Source organism: Sturnira hondurensis, unplaced genomic scaffold, assembly GCF_014824575.4.
Source record: "Sturnira hondurensis isolate 20B ecotype Veracruz unplaced genomic scaffold, ASM1482457v3 Scaffold0007222, whole genome shotgun sequence".
Classification (NCBI taxonomy): Eukaryota; Metazoa; Chordata; class Mammalia; order Chiroptera; family Phyllostomidae; genus Sturnira; species Sturnira hondurensis.
This window is the reverse complement of record NW_028079853.1, coordinates 1,185,754-1,202,913: the sequence shown is the minus strand read 5'-3', so window position 1 is coordinate 1,202,913 and position 17,160 is coordinate 1,185,754. Positions and strand designations below refer to the sequence as shown.

Here is a 17,160-nt window from a genome sequence, read left to right as displayed (position 1 = left end):
CTGACAGTTTTGCTCCCTGAGCTCATTGGGCGATTCCACAACTAGGGCCATCCTTGGGTCAAAGGTGAGAGAGAAATGAGGAAACATTTTTTTTTTTTCTTTTTTAAAATATATTTTATTGATTATGCCATTACAGTTGTCCCATTTCCCCCCTTCATTCCCCTCCATCCAGCACATCCTCTCCCTCCCACATTCCCTCCCTTTAGTTCATGTCCATGTATCTTAAGTTCTTTAGCTTCTACATTTCCCCTACTATTCTTGCCCTCCCCCCTGTCTATATTCTCTCCACCGTCTATGCTACTTATTCTCTGTACCTTCCCCCCCCCCTCCTCCTCCCACTCCCCTGTTGCTAACCCTCCATGTGATCTCATTTTCTGTGGCTCAGCTCATGATCTAGCTGTCCTCTTAGTTTGCTTTTGTTTTAGGTGTGGTTGTTAATAACAATGAGTTTGCTGTCCTTTCACTGTTCATATTTTTTATCTTCTTTTTCTTAGATAAGTCCCTTTAACATTTCATATAATAAGGGCTTGGTGATGATGAACTCCTTGAACTTGACCTTATCTGAGAAGCACTTTATCTGTCCTTCCATTCTAAATGAAAGCTTTGCTGGATAGAGCAATCTTGGATGTAGGTCTTTGGATTTCATGACTTGAAATACTTCTTTCCAGCCTCTTCTGGTCTATAAGGTCTCTTTTGAGAAATCAGCTGACAGTCTGATGGGCACTCCTTTGTAGGTGACTATCCCCTTATCTCTTGCTGCTTCTAGAATTCTCACCTTCATTTTAATGTTGGCTAATATAATTGTGATGTGCCTTGGTGTGTTCCTCCTTGGGTCTAACTTCTTTGGCACTCTGAGCTTCCTGGACTTCCTGGAAGTCTATTTTCTTTGCCAGATTGGGGAAGTTTTTCTTTATTATTTGTTCAAATAAGTTTTCCACTCATTGCTGTTCCTCTTTTCCTTCTGGTACCCCTATAATTTGGATGTTGGAACCTTTAAAGATGTCCTGGAGGTTCCTAAGCCTCTCCTCATTTGTTTGAATTCGTGTTTTTTCATTCTTTTCTGATTGGATGTTTCTCTCTTCCTTTTGGTCCACTCCATTGATTTGAGTCTCAGTTTTCTTTCCATCACTATTGGTTCTCTGTGGATTTTGCTTCATTTCACTTAGTGTAGCCTTCATTTGTTCCTCTAATTTGTGACTAAAATCAACCAGTTCTGTGAACATTCTGATCACCAGTGTTTTGAATTGTGCATCTGATAGGTTGGCTATCTCCTGGTCCCTTAGAAGTATTGGCTCTGGGGCTTTGAGCTGTTCTTCTTCTTGAGCCATAATTTTTTGGTCTGTTGGGGCCTGTTACATATGTGGGGCAGTCTTAGGTGTTCACCAGGACTGGGCAACCCAGTTGCTAGGTTGTGAGCCTGTATGTCGGTGTGGGGTCAGAGAGGGAGCAATGGCGTTTGCTCTACTCTTCCTTGGGTTTCGGTCCCCTCTGCTGCTTTCCACAAGCAAATTGGGCCCTTCTGGTGCTGGTTCCCAGGTGGGTGGGCTTGTGCACTCTCCAGGACCCTGTGGGTCTCTCCAACAAACTGTCCTGTGAGGCTGGGTGCCTCTCCCGGCACCTCAGTCTCCAAAAGTTTTCTCAACCAGTGCTTTTAGGCTTTATTTCCCGGCACTGGGCCCCTGCATTGTGCGGTCTGTCTCGCTGTTCGTTTTTTCACCTGGTTTATCTGAGTGTGAATGTGTGACTGCGGTCAGCCAGCCGCCTTTTGCCCTCGCTGGGTCTGCCCGTTGCCACCCCACACCTGGGATCTGCCAACCGCTGCCTGCGTGCCTGTGTCGGTTTGGCAGCCACTGCTTTTCCCTGCTGCGACCCCTCTCTGTTGACCGCCGACTGCTCCCCTCTTACTGGTCTGCATGAATGGTTCCTTGTTGTTGGACTTTGGTACAGTTCAGTTTTCTGTCTGTTTTGGTTGTGTTCTTGTTTCTAAATCGTTGCTGTCCTTAAATTTGGTTGTGCGAGAAGGCACAGTGTTTCCACCTACGCTGCCATCTTGGCCAGAAATTGAAGAAACATTTCAAAACAAAACTCCCCTCTGTACAGGTTGCCTCTTTAGGTTTTTGACACTGGTCCCCAATCTGCCTGCTTTTTGCTTTTCAGAACTTGGTTGGAGCGTTTTGTCTTCGTCCCATGCTTTAGCTGTAATCAGTGGGAGAGATAGGCCTTAGGAAGCTAACTTCACTTTGGCCATTACCAGAGGTCCACATTTGAAATGCATTACATTTTATAACCCTGTTTAGAAACAGACTGTCTTTGGGGCCAATGGCCAGGATCAGGTTAAAGGCCAGAGATATGGGGGTTGGGGGAGAGAAAGAGAAGTATGGGAGGGGCACATGTGAGCAGTATAAGACCTAAGTCATTCTTGCTATTGTTGGCTTGATTATTGACTTCATGTTTTTTTCTTTTCAGGTTTCCATAGGACTGTAACTAGCTCTGATTCAGGAGTACATGAAATGAAAATTGGTCCCATCACCTTCCAGGTGGCCCCTGGAGATATTACTAAAGAAGAGGCAGATGTGATTGTTAATTCAACGTCAAAGACATTTACTCTCAAAGCAGGTACTTTACTTTTTTGTTTTTACTAGTTTTTTTTAAAAAATATTTTATTTATTTATTTATTTTTAGCGAGAGGGGAAAGGAAGGAGAAAGTGTTGTAGAGAAACATCAATGTGTGGTTGCCTCTCGTGTGTCCCCCACCGGGGACCTGGCCTGCAACCCAGGCATATTGATTTTTACTAGTTTAATAGTCACAGTATATCCCATGAAGGAGGGTTCCTATAGCCAAAATATTGTACAGTTGCTATAGCCAAACTGGCTTTTATAACTTTGGCTTATTAGTATTAACTAATAATTTAAAAATTATTTTGCCCTGGCTGGTGTAGCTCAGTGGATTGAGCGCAGGCCTGCGAACCACAGGATCACGGTTCGATTCCCAGTCAGGGCACGTGCCTGGGTTGCAGGCCAGTTCCCAGCAGGGGACGCACGAGAGGCAACCATACATTGATATTTCTCTCTTTCTCTCCTTCCCTTCCCCTCTAAAGATAAATAAAATATTTTAAAAAATAAAAATAAATAAAAATTATTTTGACATGGTTTCTTATCATTGGTAACAGTTATTTATGAAATTTTCTTCTTTGTGATCAGAAATACTCAGGTTATAGGATTTCTTTGATGATGGGGAAAGCATTTAGACAACGAGGCAATCATTCTGATCCAAATGTACTGTACTGATTTTTTTAATCCATGTTTGTGACCACGTTGATGTTCTCATGTAGGCGTGTCCAAAGCAATTTTGGAACAGGCTGGACAAGCTGTGGAAACAGAATGTTCTCGCCTAGGTGAGTAAGGCGCAGTGTGGTTTTCTGATCCTAAGTCATAGGTGGAAGGCTGAAAATGGAGGCTGTAGAGAGGCTAGGGCTTGGGGAGATACCATATTAATCTTAACATCACACTTTTTACTAAAGAATTCCAGTCATAGAGAATTAGAAATGAAAAGAAGTGAAAAATGAAATCACAGTTAAAAAGCGAAGGTAAGCAAGAAACATTCATGAAAGGTAATATTTCAGGAATCTCTTATTCATGTAAAATGTTTTATTTGCCAAATGAGACATTTTGCTTTCTTAACAACTAGAGAATGGGTTTAGAATCTGATTTTGCATCTTTTTGTTTTGTGTTTCTTAGCTCAACAGAGCAATGATGGTTATATAATTACTGAAGGTGGATTACTCAAGTGCAAGAATATTATTCATGTCGTTGGCGGAAATGATGTCAAGAGATCAGTTTCCTGTATTTTGCAAGAGTGTGAAAAACGGAATTACTCGTCCATTTGCCTCCCAGCCATTGGGACAGGTTTGTAGCCTCTTGAGGCTAAATTCCTAGGTATACCCTTTCCCCCGGATTTGGTGCTAACGCAGATGTCATGCTGAGTCTGAGGAAGGGCAGCTTCCTCACCCCAAGGCAGCCGAAAAGAGAGCAAGGACTGTGAGTGATTTAAGTGGAAAAGGGGGGAAAATGAAAAAAAAGAGAGGGTTGGGATATTAGGGAGACATTTGCTCTCTAATATGGTGGGGGAGGGAGAGGAAAAGAGGGGAAGGGAGCCAACAGAAAGTAAGGCCATCCCTCTTTCTCTTTTCATCTGTTCCTTTCTCTTTTTTCCGCCCTCTACATATACCCTATCATTTAGTCCTTAGCTTCCCACTCCATCCCTTCTCCATGGAGAACATCAGTGTATGGACCTCCATGCCCTGCAACTGACTCCCATGTGAGCCTTCCAGCCCTCCTCTCTCACCTCTTCAGCAGTGGCTGTGTAGCTTGGCTTAGGGCATCACTGTACAGAAATCTGTCGATCACCATAACACAATGGGCCAGACACTCGCCACCTTCCTCTTTTCAGCTTACCTGCCTCTTTGGAGTTTTCTGTTTTCCTCAAACTGTACAATGATTCTGTGATTGATTCTTCATATTTAAAGGTGGTGCTTTGGGTTTATCATTAGTAAGATGATGCCCTTTAAGCTCTTTTCCCAGAAATCTGAGTCATGTGCATTCATCAGGAATTTTTGCTTGGTCTCCCTTAAGAGAGCTGATCAGGAGAGGCAGACAACCGCAGGCCTGAAGGGTAGTGGAGCTGACAGGTGCCAGAGAGGGAACTCTGGGCACCGGATTGATCATCCCATTGCTCAGGAATCTAAGTATGAATGTCCGTATTGGCATGCTAGGCCCTCCAAAGCTTAGCCTCGTCATTTCTGGGCCTTCCAATTCTGTATCTCATATTTTAACTTAGGTAAATCTCTACCATTCCTCTTAATGTTCTCACGTGGAATGCTATGTCTACTTTGTTTCTTTGTATTTAAAAAATGTAATTTATAGCCCCTCTATGTTTTCATTACCCTGTGGTATCATCCAATCCTAGCAGATTAGCCAACATGTTATCTATCTGTCTATGTATCTGTCATCTTTTATGGACAGTCACAGATGATTCTCCAGTCTTTATCTCCATTTGCTTTTTCCTCTTTGTTCTGGTCTTGTGTTTCCACCTTAACTTTATGTGGGCCAAGAAAGCAGGCAGCCCAGGGGTGGCATGGCTCTTCCCAAGGGAGCCCACTGGATGGAGTCAAAGATAAGCAAAGAAATGAGGCAGTTTTGTATAAATATGTACACATGTTTGAATATGTCTGGATTACTGCAGACCTCTTGTTCCTTCCAACAACCTGGTGGCATTGCTGTTCTGCACGAATAAGTGTCCATTCCCAGGTTTACCTGTATGTCTCACCAGTTGAGCTTATCCTTAGACTCCTGGATGGGGAAGCTTTCTCCCTTGGTGGTATTTATGAGTTGAGTTTGACTGGGAGCAGGACAGCTTCTGGCAGTAAAGGAAACCCTCTACCTGTTACCCACGGATACCTGCCCTCAGTGGGGAGAATGGGTGGTCAGTGATTCCTACAAGTACCTCAAGGTCAATGCAAACTCCAAACTCCAATTCACTGTCTCCTCCCCCAAACCTTGTCTTTCTGTTACATCCCTGATGATGTTAAAAGCATCACTTTTTATCTATAATCCTTGACTCTACCCTCTTTATCACTCCCATGTTCATTTGCTTATTAATTAGTATGATGGAATATTTTTGAGTGCCTGTCATGTGCCAGGCACTATGCTAAGGCACGAGAGACAGAAAGATGACTAAGAAAAGGATGCCGTCCACAAGGAGCACCTAGCCTGTCATGAGAGGCAGGCATGTAAGACAACAACGCAATACAGAATGCCTGTGATGAACAGAGGAAGGTGTATGGGTGGCAGAAGGGGAGAAAGGTCAAGGGCACACACAATTGGTCACTAGGTCCTGCTGACTTGACTTCTAAATGTCTCCTTGGCCCCAACACCCTCATCTTCATTCCGGCCCCCTCTCTCCTACTAGCTCTTGCCTTTTGCCTAAACTTTCATTATAGCCTCCTATCTAGACCTGAGTTCTCTGCTCCAGTGACTCCTGTCCCCACCACCTCCCCGACCCCAGATTGATTTTTCTCAAAAACACCTATTTTCCTGAACACACAAGGTTGAAGTTGAACAAATCACACCCTCGTTACACAGTTCTAGGCTTTCCCTCATTTTTTCATACTACACCTGTTGAACATCTGTTCATCCTTACATATCCTTGGTGTCCTAAGTGCCTAGATGAGTGTCTAGCTTTTGATGAGACACAGTAAATGTTTATAGAAAGTGAGTGAATATATCTAAACACTCCAATTTAAATTCTTCCAGATATCATGAGATAACCACAGCTTTGCAAAAGAGAATTTCCCTCTTCCCTGCTCTCTAATTAAAAAAACAATCAAACAAAGAAAACCTGAACAAATCTTCCTGGTTAGTTTTATATGGTGTCTGTCTATGTTCCCACAATTATCTGCACAGTCAAGTCAAAGAGCTCTACTCTTACTCCTGCAATAATGGTGGACACCACCAGGGAGGGTAATCCAAGTGGGCCCTGAGTCTATCATACCGATTTGGTCAAGGGACTTTTACATTGCTAACCGCCCTCCCTCCCGCCCCTCACCCCATGTGACAGCTACCATTCATATGAGACTTCTTCCATGGTTTTCATGAGACTTTTCAAGGAACTTTTCATGATCTTACCTAGACAGTAGGTTCGAGAAACAAGGTATAGAACATGCTTAATTAGGAAAAGGCCAGATCAGGTGGCAACCGTGAACCCTGCTAGTCAAGCTAAAAGTTCAGGTGTGAGAAAAAAGACTTCCTGGAGGCTCATGGACAACCTGCATGTAAAAAAGTATATAGTTTATAGCTCCAGGTGTCTTGCAAAATTATCTTAGTGTACATCAAGTCCCCAAAGAATTCTGGGAGAATAAGGATACATGCATAAAGGAAGTGATGATTGAGAAAAAAAGTGTTGTTGTTTTTATAGAGCATGACATTTTGACATATATTGGTCTCTTTTACTTTTAATGGATATTTTGAGGACACTAGTAAGCCAAGAAAGATTAAGTGTGCTTTGCAATACAGAGGAACACAGTGAGCTAGGATCCGCTGAGTAGGGCAGATTCCACATTGGACCCCAAAAGTTAGATTTCTCAGTCCTTTGTTCATTGCTGGGCTGTTGGCTTCTTGACAAGAACTCTCCATTGCATCTAGGACTTCAAAAATGTTTGCTGATGCATTGTTAGAAAAATCTGTGGAGATAAAAAAAATTTGGGGAGTGTGGATTCATTCTGGTGAGAATTGGAATCCCTAATTTATTCCTCAGCCTTTTTCATTTGGGTCTTTTTTTTTTCCTAGTCATTTTTATTTGTCTTTCCAGGAAGTGCTAAACAAGACCCAGATAAGGTTGCTGAAGCCATAATTGATGCCATTGAAGACTTTATCCAGAAAGGACCAGTCCAGTCTGTGAAAAAAGTTAAAGCTGTTATCTTTCTACCTCAAATACTGGATGTGTTTTATGCCAACATGAAAAAAAGAGAAAACTCTCAGGCTTCTCCCTCACAGTCTGTGATATCTAAAATTGCATGTGAGTTGTTGATTTTATGAAGTGCATGTTCCTAATATTGATGTTGCATGAGAAATAGCTAAAATTCTATATTATTAGCACCCCCCCAGTTTTATTGAGATGCAATTGACATATATCACTGTATAAGTTTAAGGCGTACAGCATAATGGTTTGACTTACATATATCACTGCAATATATTTAGTTAGCATCCATCATCTCACACACTTCCAATAAAAGAGAAAGCAAAAAAGGAATTTTTTCCTTGTGGCGAGAGCTCTTAGAATTAAAAGCTTTCACGTATATCATACAGCTGTGTTAACTATAGTTATCCCCAGTACTTATTTATTTTGTAGCTGGTAGTTTGTACCTTTGACCACCTTTCTCCAATTTTCCCTTCCCCCAACCCACCTCCGGGAATCACAAATCTGATCTCCTTTTCTATGACTTTGGTTTTGTTGTTGTTGCTTAGATTCCACATATAAGTACGGTTTTATGGTATTCGCCTTTTTCTGTCCAACTTGAAAAGGCTAATCTTTAATAAACTATCAGAAGAAAAAACTAAGAAAATAATCACATTTACAATTATATCAGAATGAATAAAATACTTAGGAATAAATGTAACCAAGGGGGTGAAAAACCTGTACACTGAAAACTGTAAGACACTGATGAAGGAAGCTGAAGAAGACATGAATATATGGAAACATGTATTTTGCTCAGGTATTAGAAGAGCTGATATTGTTAAAAAGTCCCTACTTCCTAAAGCAATCTGCAGATTCAGTGCAATCCCTACCAAAATTCCAATGTCATTTTTCACAGAAATAGAACAGACAAACTTAAAATTCATATGGAACCACAAAGACCCTGAATAGCCAAAGCAATTTTGAGAAAGAAGAACAAAGGTGGAGGCATCACAATTCCTGATTTCAAAGTCCATAGCAATTGAGAAGCTATAGCAATCAAAACAGTGTGGTACTGGTATAAAAACAGACACATAGATCAATGGAAGAGAATAGAGGACCCAGAAACAAACCTGTGCACATATGGGCAATTAATTTACAACAAAAGAGCCAAGAATATACAATGGGAAAAGGATAGTCTCTTTAATAATTAGTGTTGGGTGCTCACTCTGGTAGCACATATGCTAAAATAAGTTGTGTTAGAGAAACCAGACAGCCATGCAAAAGAATAAAACTGGTCACTGTCTGACACCACTCACAAAAATATACTCAAAATGCCCTGGCTGGTGTAGCTTAGTGGATTGAGCACGGGTCTGCGAACCAAAGGATCATGGTTCGATTCCCAGTCAGGGCACATGCCTGGGTTGCAGGCCAGTTCCCAGCAGGGGACACATGAGAAGCAACCATACATTGATAATTCTCTCCCTCTCTCCTTTCCTTCCCTTCTAAAGATAAATAAATAAAATCTAAAAAGTAAATAAATAAAATTAAAAAAATATATATATATATATACTCAAAATGGATTAAAGACTTGATTGTAAGACCTGAACCATAAAATTCATAGAAGAAAATATAGGGGGTAAGCTTCTCAACATCAAAAATACAAACAGCAAAAGCAAAAATAAAGAAGTGGGGCCCCATCAAGCAAACAAGCTTCTGCCCAGCAAAGGAAACCAGCAGCAAAATGAAAAGGCAACTGACTGAGAGGAAATATTTGCAAATCACATACCTGAGAAGGGATTAACATAAAAAATATATGAAGAATTCATATAAGTCAATAGGAAAAACAAATAATCCAATTTAAAAATGGGCAGAAGACACAAACAGATTTTTTTCCCCAAAGAAGACATATAAATGGCCAATATGAACATGAAAAAGAGCTCAACATCTCTAATCATCAGGGCAAAGCAAATCAAAACCGTTATGAGATATCGTCTCATGTTAGAATGCTATTATAGAAAAGACAAGAAATAAGTGTCGGCAAAAATGTAGAGAAAAGAGAACTCTTGTGCGCTATTGGTGGGAATGTAAATTGGTGAGCCATTATGGAAAACAGTATGGAGGTTCCCCCCAAATTAAAAATAGAACTACCACATGACCCAGCAAGTTCACTTCTGGGCATGTATCTGGAGAAAGTGAAATCATTATCTCGAAAAGTATCTGCTCCGCCATATTTACTGGAGCATTACATAGCCAAGGCACGGACACCACCTGCTGTCCGCTGCAGACGAATGGATAAGGAAGATGTGATGCACACACACGGGGTCAGACGGAGGTTCACAGTCGTGAGTGTGTGAAACAGTTTATTCTTGTATTATTATTTGTTATTGATTGTATTATTTTTCATACGAACAATTGTAATTTTGCCATATCCTGTATATACGATGGACTATATTATTCAGTCATAAAAAGAAGGAAATCCCGCCATTTTCCACAATACAGATGGTCCTTGAGGACATTATGCTAAATGAAGAAGGACAGGGAATGACAAGTAATGTATGATATCTCTAATATGTAGAATCTTAAAAAAAACCAAACTCATAGATACAGAGAACAGATGGGTGGTTACCAGAGGTGGGGGGGTAGGGGGCAGGCAAAATGGGTGGAGGGGTTAAAAGGTGCAAACTTCCGGTCCTAGGTAAGTTCTGGGGATGCGTCGCTCAGCTCAGTGACTAAACAAGGAAGAAGTTGGAAAGGAGGGAGGGAGGGGAGGAGGAAGGAAAAGAAAAGTAGTAATAGCTAATTTATTTTAATCCCAACGTTTGTTACATGCCCTTTTCTTTTCTTTTTTAGCATTCCTTGGCTTCTCAAAGCAAACTCACAAAAAACAAAAGCCTTTGGTTTTGGAAAAGAAAACAGAATCAGCAGTTTTTCAGGTTTGCGGTGAAAATGAAAAATGCGTGGATCGTGCCCTCTCCTGTATCCAAGAGCTGATAAAAAATGAACAGAGTATTTATACCAGTGAAGATGAGTGTATCAAAGACTTTGATGAGAAGGAATGTCAGGAATTGATTAAGCTGCACGAGAACTTGAATATTAGCTTTTGCTGGAACTCTCAGAANCAAATCTTTAAAAAAGCCAAACTCATAGATACAGAGAACAGATGGGTGGTTACCAGAGGTGGGGGGGTAGGGGACGGGCAAAATGGGTGGAGGGGTTAAAAGGTGCAAACTTCCGGTCCTAGGTAAGTCCTGGGGATGCGTCGCTCAGCTCAGTGACTAAACAAGGAAGAAGTTGGAAAGGAGGGAGGGAAGGGAGGAGAAGGAAAAGAAAAGTAGTAATAGCTAATTTTTTTTAATCCCAACGTTTGTTACATGCCCTTTTCTTTTCTTTTTTAGCATTCCTTGGCTTCTCAAAGCAAACTCACAAAAAACAAAAGCCTTTGGTTTTGGAAAAGAAAACAGAATCAGCAGTTTTTCAGGTTTGCGGTGAAAATGAAAAATGCGTGGATCGTGCCCTCTCCTGTATCCAAGAGCTGATAAAAAATGAACAGAGTATTTATACCAGTGAAGATGAGTGTATCAAAGACTTTGATGAGAAGGAATGTCAGGAATTGATTAAGCTGCACGAGAACTTGAATATTAGCTTTTGCTGGAACTCTCAGAAGCCTTTGATCAAGGTGAAAGGAATTAGCAGAGATGTGGAACAGGTTAGGAAGGCAGTTGAGGAAATGATCAGAAAGGTCAGAGCAGCCAGGGAGCAGGAATCCAGAGCAGACTATGTCAGTGAGTTTGTAGAATGGCAATATAATGTCAATAACGCTTTTCATCAGTTTGACAAAATGACCAATCTGCGATTGGAGGAGGCAAAAAAAAACAAGAAAAATACAGTTAATGTCAAAATTAATAATCAGAGCTACACTGTGGACTTGAAATCATGGGTCGCTACAGATGCAAAGGGACACAGCTTACCTGTTCAGCGCCTCACAAAATCTGAAGGTGAGTCAAACCTTCATGCTTGTTACCCATTATTTTACACTTCCTCGGGGCTTAACACTCTTGTACATACATCAGAATTGTATTCAAATAGATAAAATTCAAGTGACCCTTACGGAATAAAATAGAAAACTTTGTCTCTCAGCTTAAAGAGCTTATATTATGGCTGGGAAAATACAGCACGGGAGCCCCACAGCCCGAGGACGACCGTCTTAGTGGTAACACGAGCCAAACCCTGCATTTTCACAGTTTACAAGCTTCCCAGAGCCAGTTCTTCTGGGTGGTAATGGTTGCTTCTGTTAGGGGAGGGAAAGCCATGAACTTCAAAGAAAAGTGGCCCGAGGTTTTGTAGAACAAAAGGCAGAAGACAGCTTGGTCAGAGGGTGGGCACTTTCTGGATCTGTAACTGATACCCAGAGAGGATCGGGGGCCTGTAGATCTTCTCCCAGAAGCTACTCCCTCCTCTGTCCTGGAAATAAGATTGTTTGATACACACACATCAGCCTTCAGATTCTCTGGCTCGGTCTGCTTCCCGAGAAGGGAATGCGTGACCTTCACTGAAAGGTAGTAAAAGATGGCTCCCCCTCCAGTACATTATCTTTATCTCTGTGAGAGCAATGTGAGTGAACTCCTCAGACCCTGGGCAGCCCTGGAGAGAGGAGCAGTCGCAATGATACTCTGTTTAGCAGAAGGGAGGCAGAGCTGCCACCACAAACTGCCACATGGCAAAGCCCACCACCGGCTCAACTCTCAGGGCGTTGGGAGGGACAGTGAGGACAGATGTGGAGGGCCTTGCAGAGGGGAGTTCTGGCAAACATCCGTGCACTGGAAAGAAGACAATAATGACTATTTAAGACATTGCAGGGAAATGATTTATTGTTTTTAACTTGTGACAGATTGGAGACTGAGCAGCCTGTGCAGCTGGGTCTCACTGTACCAGCAGCTCTCAGATCCGAACACGATCAAAACTTGTTAAGATGTAGGGACACATGTTCCGCCCCTCGGAGATTTTGATAGAATAGATCTGTGGGTGTTTTGTTTTTTTAAACAAGCATCATGGTTGGCTCTGTGGTTGTCTGTGGTTCACGCTTAGAAAACATTCTCCTGGAAAGCCAAGAAATTGTCTTGAACCCATTGTACTAGGAGACTGTCGAACAAGAACACAAGGGATACTCAGTTTTTCAAAGCGTACCGGGAAGGGGGACTGTGTAGCTAGATGAGCATTCCTGGGTGGACAGTATCCTCAGATGTCTGCTTTGCAGTTGGGAGCCCTGCTCACTGGTGTGATATGACGCAGCAGGATGTCCTTCTGGTGGAGCTGCCGCCCAGTCACCCAGAATACAACAAAGTGGCAAGTGTGTTCTCTCAGACCTGCTCAAATTTCAAGATTGAGAAGGTAAGCCTTCTGGTGGCATGGAGTTGCTTCACAGGAGACGTAAGGGGTATTGTGGTCTTCAATACATACATTTTGATTCATTTTCTAACATATTTTAACCCAGAACTAGAATAGTTTGTGGTCATTACATTTTAGATTCTAGATTCTGTTCATGTCACCATAATTGCCGAGACATTAAGACTGAAATTCTTGTGTCATTTATTGCAATATAACAGGTTACCATATGATATTAGACTACTAAAGGCACACATGTCCTTTGTAAAGCAAGCTAGTAAAAATTCAGAGATACGGCTCTAAAGTCGGAGTTCATAAGGAGCAAACCGCCGCAGAGAGATGCACAAAGGCTTCTCAGCTCAGGGCTCTGCCTGTGCCGTTATTCCACTGGGCACAGACCAATGTGCTCGTTTCCTTAGGAAATGCGTTGGTCCTTTCGCTGATCATCTCATCTATTTTGGCATCTTCCACTCTTAAGAATTAATATTGCTCTTTGAAATTTATGTTCTTTCTTGACTTCTGTGGCAATATTATTTCGATGCTTTCTTCTTCGTTAAATCTCTCTTCATTATCACTGGTGCCTGTTTCTCCTCCAAACCCCTAACCCCAGCTTTACCCGTAGGATTTCTACTTCGGTCTCCTGTCTCTGTGCTTCACCAGGTGATGTTTTTACTCTTCTTAAGTGCAGCTATTATTTCAATGTTAATAGCTCTTAAATCAACAGATCGCCAGTGCGCATCTTTGATCCCAGCTCTAGAACATATTCTCAGTGGCCTCAAAAACCAAAACAAAACCAAACAACTCCACTTGGTTAGTGATCTGCTAAATCAATTTTCCTAAAACCTAATTCATCATCTCTAAATAATGATCTATCCCCTTCTGCCTTTCTGTCCTTGGTTCCACCACTGTCTGAGTAAAGCTAGAGATTTGAGTGCCTTCTCTTTATCCAGAGTAATGAGTGTGCCAGTAAAGTCTGCGCTTCCTGTATTTGCAGACTTTCTAATTGCACTCCCGCCATTGTCTTTATTCCTGTAGTTAAGCACATAATAATTCAAAAAAGATTTGAAGTGTCCTAAAAGATATATACCACATGTTCAGATAAAATACATAGGTGAAGAAAATGGACAAAGAGAAAAGGAGAAAAGGGAAAGTAAGATAACACTGAAATATTGTTATTTCACAAAAAAAAAAATGTAACAGGAAGTTCTAGATAGTTACTAGAGGAGGTCCACCAAGTTTGTCCCTGAGCTTCCTAGGAGACAGAGCAAAGAAGTAAATAACCAGCTACAAGATTCATAATCTTGTCCACAAATCAAAAAGCAAACCACTTGATCAGGAGACTCACAGCTTTTCATAGTACTGAGACGGACTCTTGAGAGATTTATCCTGTGAATCAAATACTGGAGAATATCTTCAAAATCATCCTCACAATAAATGAAATACCAAATTTTATACCACTTTAAAACATCTCTCATGAAAACCAGTTGAGCAAAGACAAATCCATGAGGCAGTAAGACAATGTGATTCAAGTGTGATACGGTTCTGAGATGACAAATAAGTTTCATTTCAAACACCATCTGATGGTAACTGACTGGCGTCCTGCAATGGGATGCCAAGACCAGCCAGCAGGACCGTCCTGCTGACCAGCAGTGGCTGCGGTGACCTGGAGGCTTGCCACGTGTTGTCAAGCTTTCGCCAGAGAAATGATTTCACTACTCTTTTGTAGCGGAACCCTTTTTTTAAAAAAAAATTATGTGAAATCTTGGTGCATGACAGCTAAGTAATACTTAAGGCACCTCTGTGGAGGCCTCTGGTCATGTGAAAACATTAACATGAAAAATGGATGGTCTGTCATCCTTCATGACTATTATGTCTTATGACTACAATTTGTAACATGCATAAACTTCCACCTGGATTCAAACATTTTGCCACGTTTGCTTTTTCTCCCCTACTTTCCGATTTTGTTGAATTATTTGAAAGTAAGTTGCAGACATCATGACACTCCTAAATATTCTAGCACATATCTCCTGAGACTCAAGACACTCTCCCAAATAACAAATACAATTATCCCATGTAAGAAAATGACAGTAATTCAATAATTTCCAATATACAAGCCATAGTCAGATTTTTCCAATTGCTGAAAACATTTTTCTTTTCATTCTCACCACCTCTGTCCCTAATCTGGGTTCAGACACTGCATTAGGTCATTATGCCCCCTTCTCTCTTCTGATCTGGAACAGTACTCGTATTACTGCACTTTGAAGTATATTTTTATGACACTGAATTTTTTAAAGCATTTAAACCACTTGTGTAACAGAATGTCTCACATTCTGGCTCTGTCTGCCAGTCATTGTTGATTTTTTTTTTTAAAAACCCAAGCCAGTTTTCTTATAGGTTCTAGATTTGTCTGATTCAGCATAGTGCCGTTTAGTTTATTCCTCTATCTTCTTTATTTCTGGTAAACCAGAAACTAGGTTGGAGGGCTTGGTTAAATTCAGGTAAATAGTTTTTTGTAAGAAAATTTCTTGGGTGACTTCACATGGTAAGGCTGTTACACTATTAACAAGGCTACGTGTGGCCACGAGTTAGGGTGGTGCCCACCACATCTCCCCATTGGAATCAGCTGGTGATCTGTGGGATGACACTCTAGTCACTGTAGAGTAAGCACCCCGTTCCCCAGCAGCCTTTTTGGATTAGCTACATCAACAGTTATTGATGATCCTTTCCTAAATCCATATTTGCAGTGGAGGTTGAAAATGGGAATCTTTAGTTCTGTCATTCTACATTTTTTTTATCTGGCATTTTTATAAAGAAGAAATTTTCTTATCCCTTGCTTAAAAAATCAGTATGTTATATTTAATTATAGTGATTATTCCTTTAGATGCACAAGTTAATATACATTTGGCTAGTAGGGACCCCTTCAAATGGGCGCTGAGGTCATTTTGATGACCCCATTAATCTTTTGGCATTTCTTCACATTCTGGCACAAGATCTCTTCAGCTCACCTTTTGCTTTCTCTGTCTTAGGCTGGGATCAAATGTTTCTCTAAGAAATCCTGATTCTTTTCAGTGGGGGATGGCAGTGAGATAAAACCACCCAATTAAAAAACAGGCAAAGGACCTGAACAGACACTTCTCCAAGGAGGACACACAGAGGGCCCAGAGACACATGAAAGGATGCTCAGCATCATTAGCCATCAGAGAATTGCCCTGGCTGGTGTGGCTCAGTGGAATGAGTGAGGGCCCGTGAACCAAGGGTTTTCGGGTTCGATTCCTGGTCTAGGGCATGTGCCTGGGTTGTAGGCCAGATCCCCAGTAGGGGGCATGTGAGAGGCAACCACACATTTGTTTCTCTCCCTCTCTTTCTCTCTTCCCCTCTCTCTAAAAATTAAAAAAGAGAGAGATGCAAATTAAAACCACAATGAGATACCACTTCACACCACTCAGAATAGCCACCATAAACAAATCAACAAACAATGCCGATGAGGTTATGGAAACAGTGCACTGTTGGTGGGAATGCAGACAGGTGTAGCCAATGTGGAAAACAGTGTGGGATTTCCTTAGAAAACTAAAAAGGGAACTGCCTTTCCACCCCGCAATACCACTGTTGGGATTATATCCTAAGGATCCTGAAACGCTAGTTCAAAAGAACCTATGCCCCGCAATGTTCACAGAAGCACAACTTACAATAGCCAAGTGCTGGAAGCAACCCAAGTGCCCGTCAGTAAATGAGTGGATCAAAAAACTATGGCACATTTATGCAATGGAATACTATACAGCAGAAAGAAAGAAGGAGCGCCTACCCTTTGTGATAGCATGGATGGAACTGGAAAGCTTTATGCTAAGTGAAATAAGCTAGGCGGTGAAAGACAAATACTATATGATCTCACCTATAAGTGGAACCCCATCAACAAAACAAACAAGCAAGCAAAATACAATCAGAGACATTGGAATAAAGAACAAACTGATAGTAACCAGAGAGGAGGTGGGAGAGGGATAATATGAGAAGGGCCATCAAGGAACACGTATAAAGGACACATGGATAAAGCCAAAGGGGGTAGGTTGGAGGGTGGGAGGTGGGGATGGGTGGGGCAGGAGAGTGTGGTGGGGTAAAAAATGGAGACAACTGTACCAGAACAACAATAATAAAAAATACATATAAATGCTATGAACTTTTAAAAAATAGGCATGTGTAATATCACAAAACACTTTAATCGGTTTTGAAAAGTCAAGCTAATATAAGCTACATCCTGTAATTTGACCTAAGAAAGCACAAAATTATTCAGGTAAATACAAAAGTAACAATGGGTGAATTTAGATACTAAA

General features: G+C 41.3%; 1 protein-coding gene across 1 annotated transcript in view; it reads left to right on the top strand.

Annotated features, from left to right (window-relative positions):
* PARP14 (poly(ADP-ribose) polymerase family member 14) overlaps positions 1-17,160 on the top strand; it is a 50,799-nt gene that overhangs the window by 31,236 nt on the left and 2,403 nt on the right. Inside the window, exons 10-15 of the mRNA XM_037051475.1 lie at positions 2,467-2,616; positions 3,333-3,395; positions 3,739-3,906; positions 7,367-7,573; positions 10,849-11,448; positions 12,708-12,841. Of these exons, the coding sequence (XP_036907370.1) occupies positions 2,467-2,616; positions 3,333-3,395; positions 3,739-3,906; positions 7,367-7,573; positions 10,849-11,448; positions 12,708-12,841 (1,322 nt within the window). The remainder of the gene's footprint in view (positions 1-2,466; positions 2,617-3,332; positions 3,396-3,738; positions 3,907-7,366; positions 7,574-10,848; positions 11,449-12,707; positions 12,842-17,160) is intronic.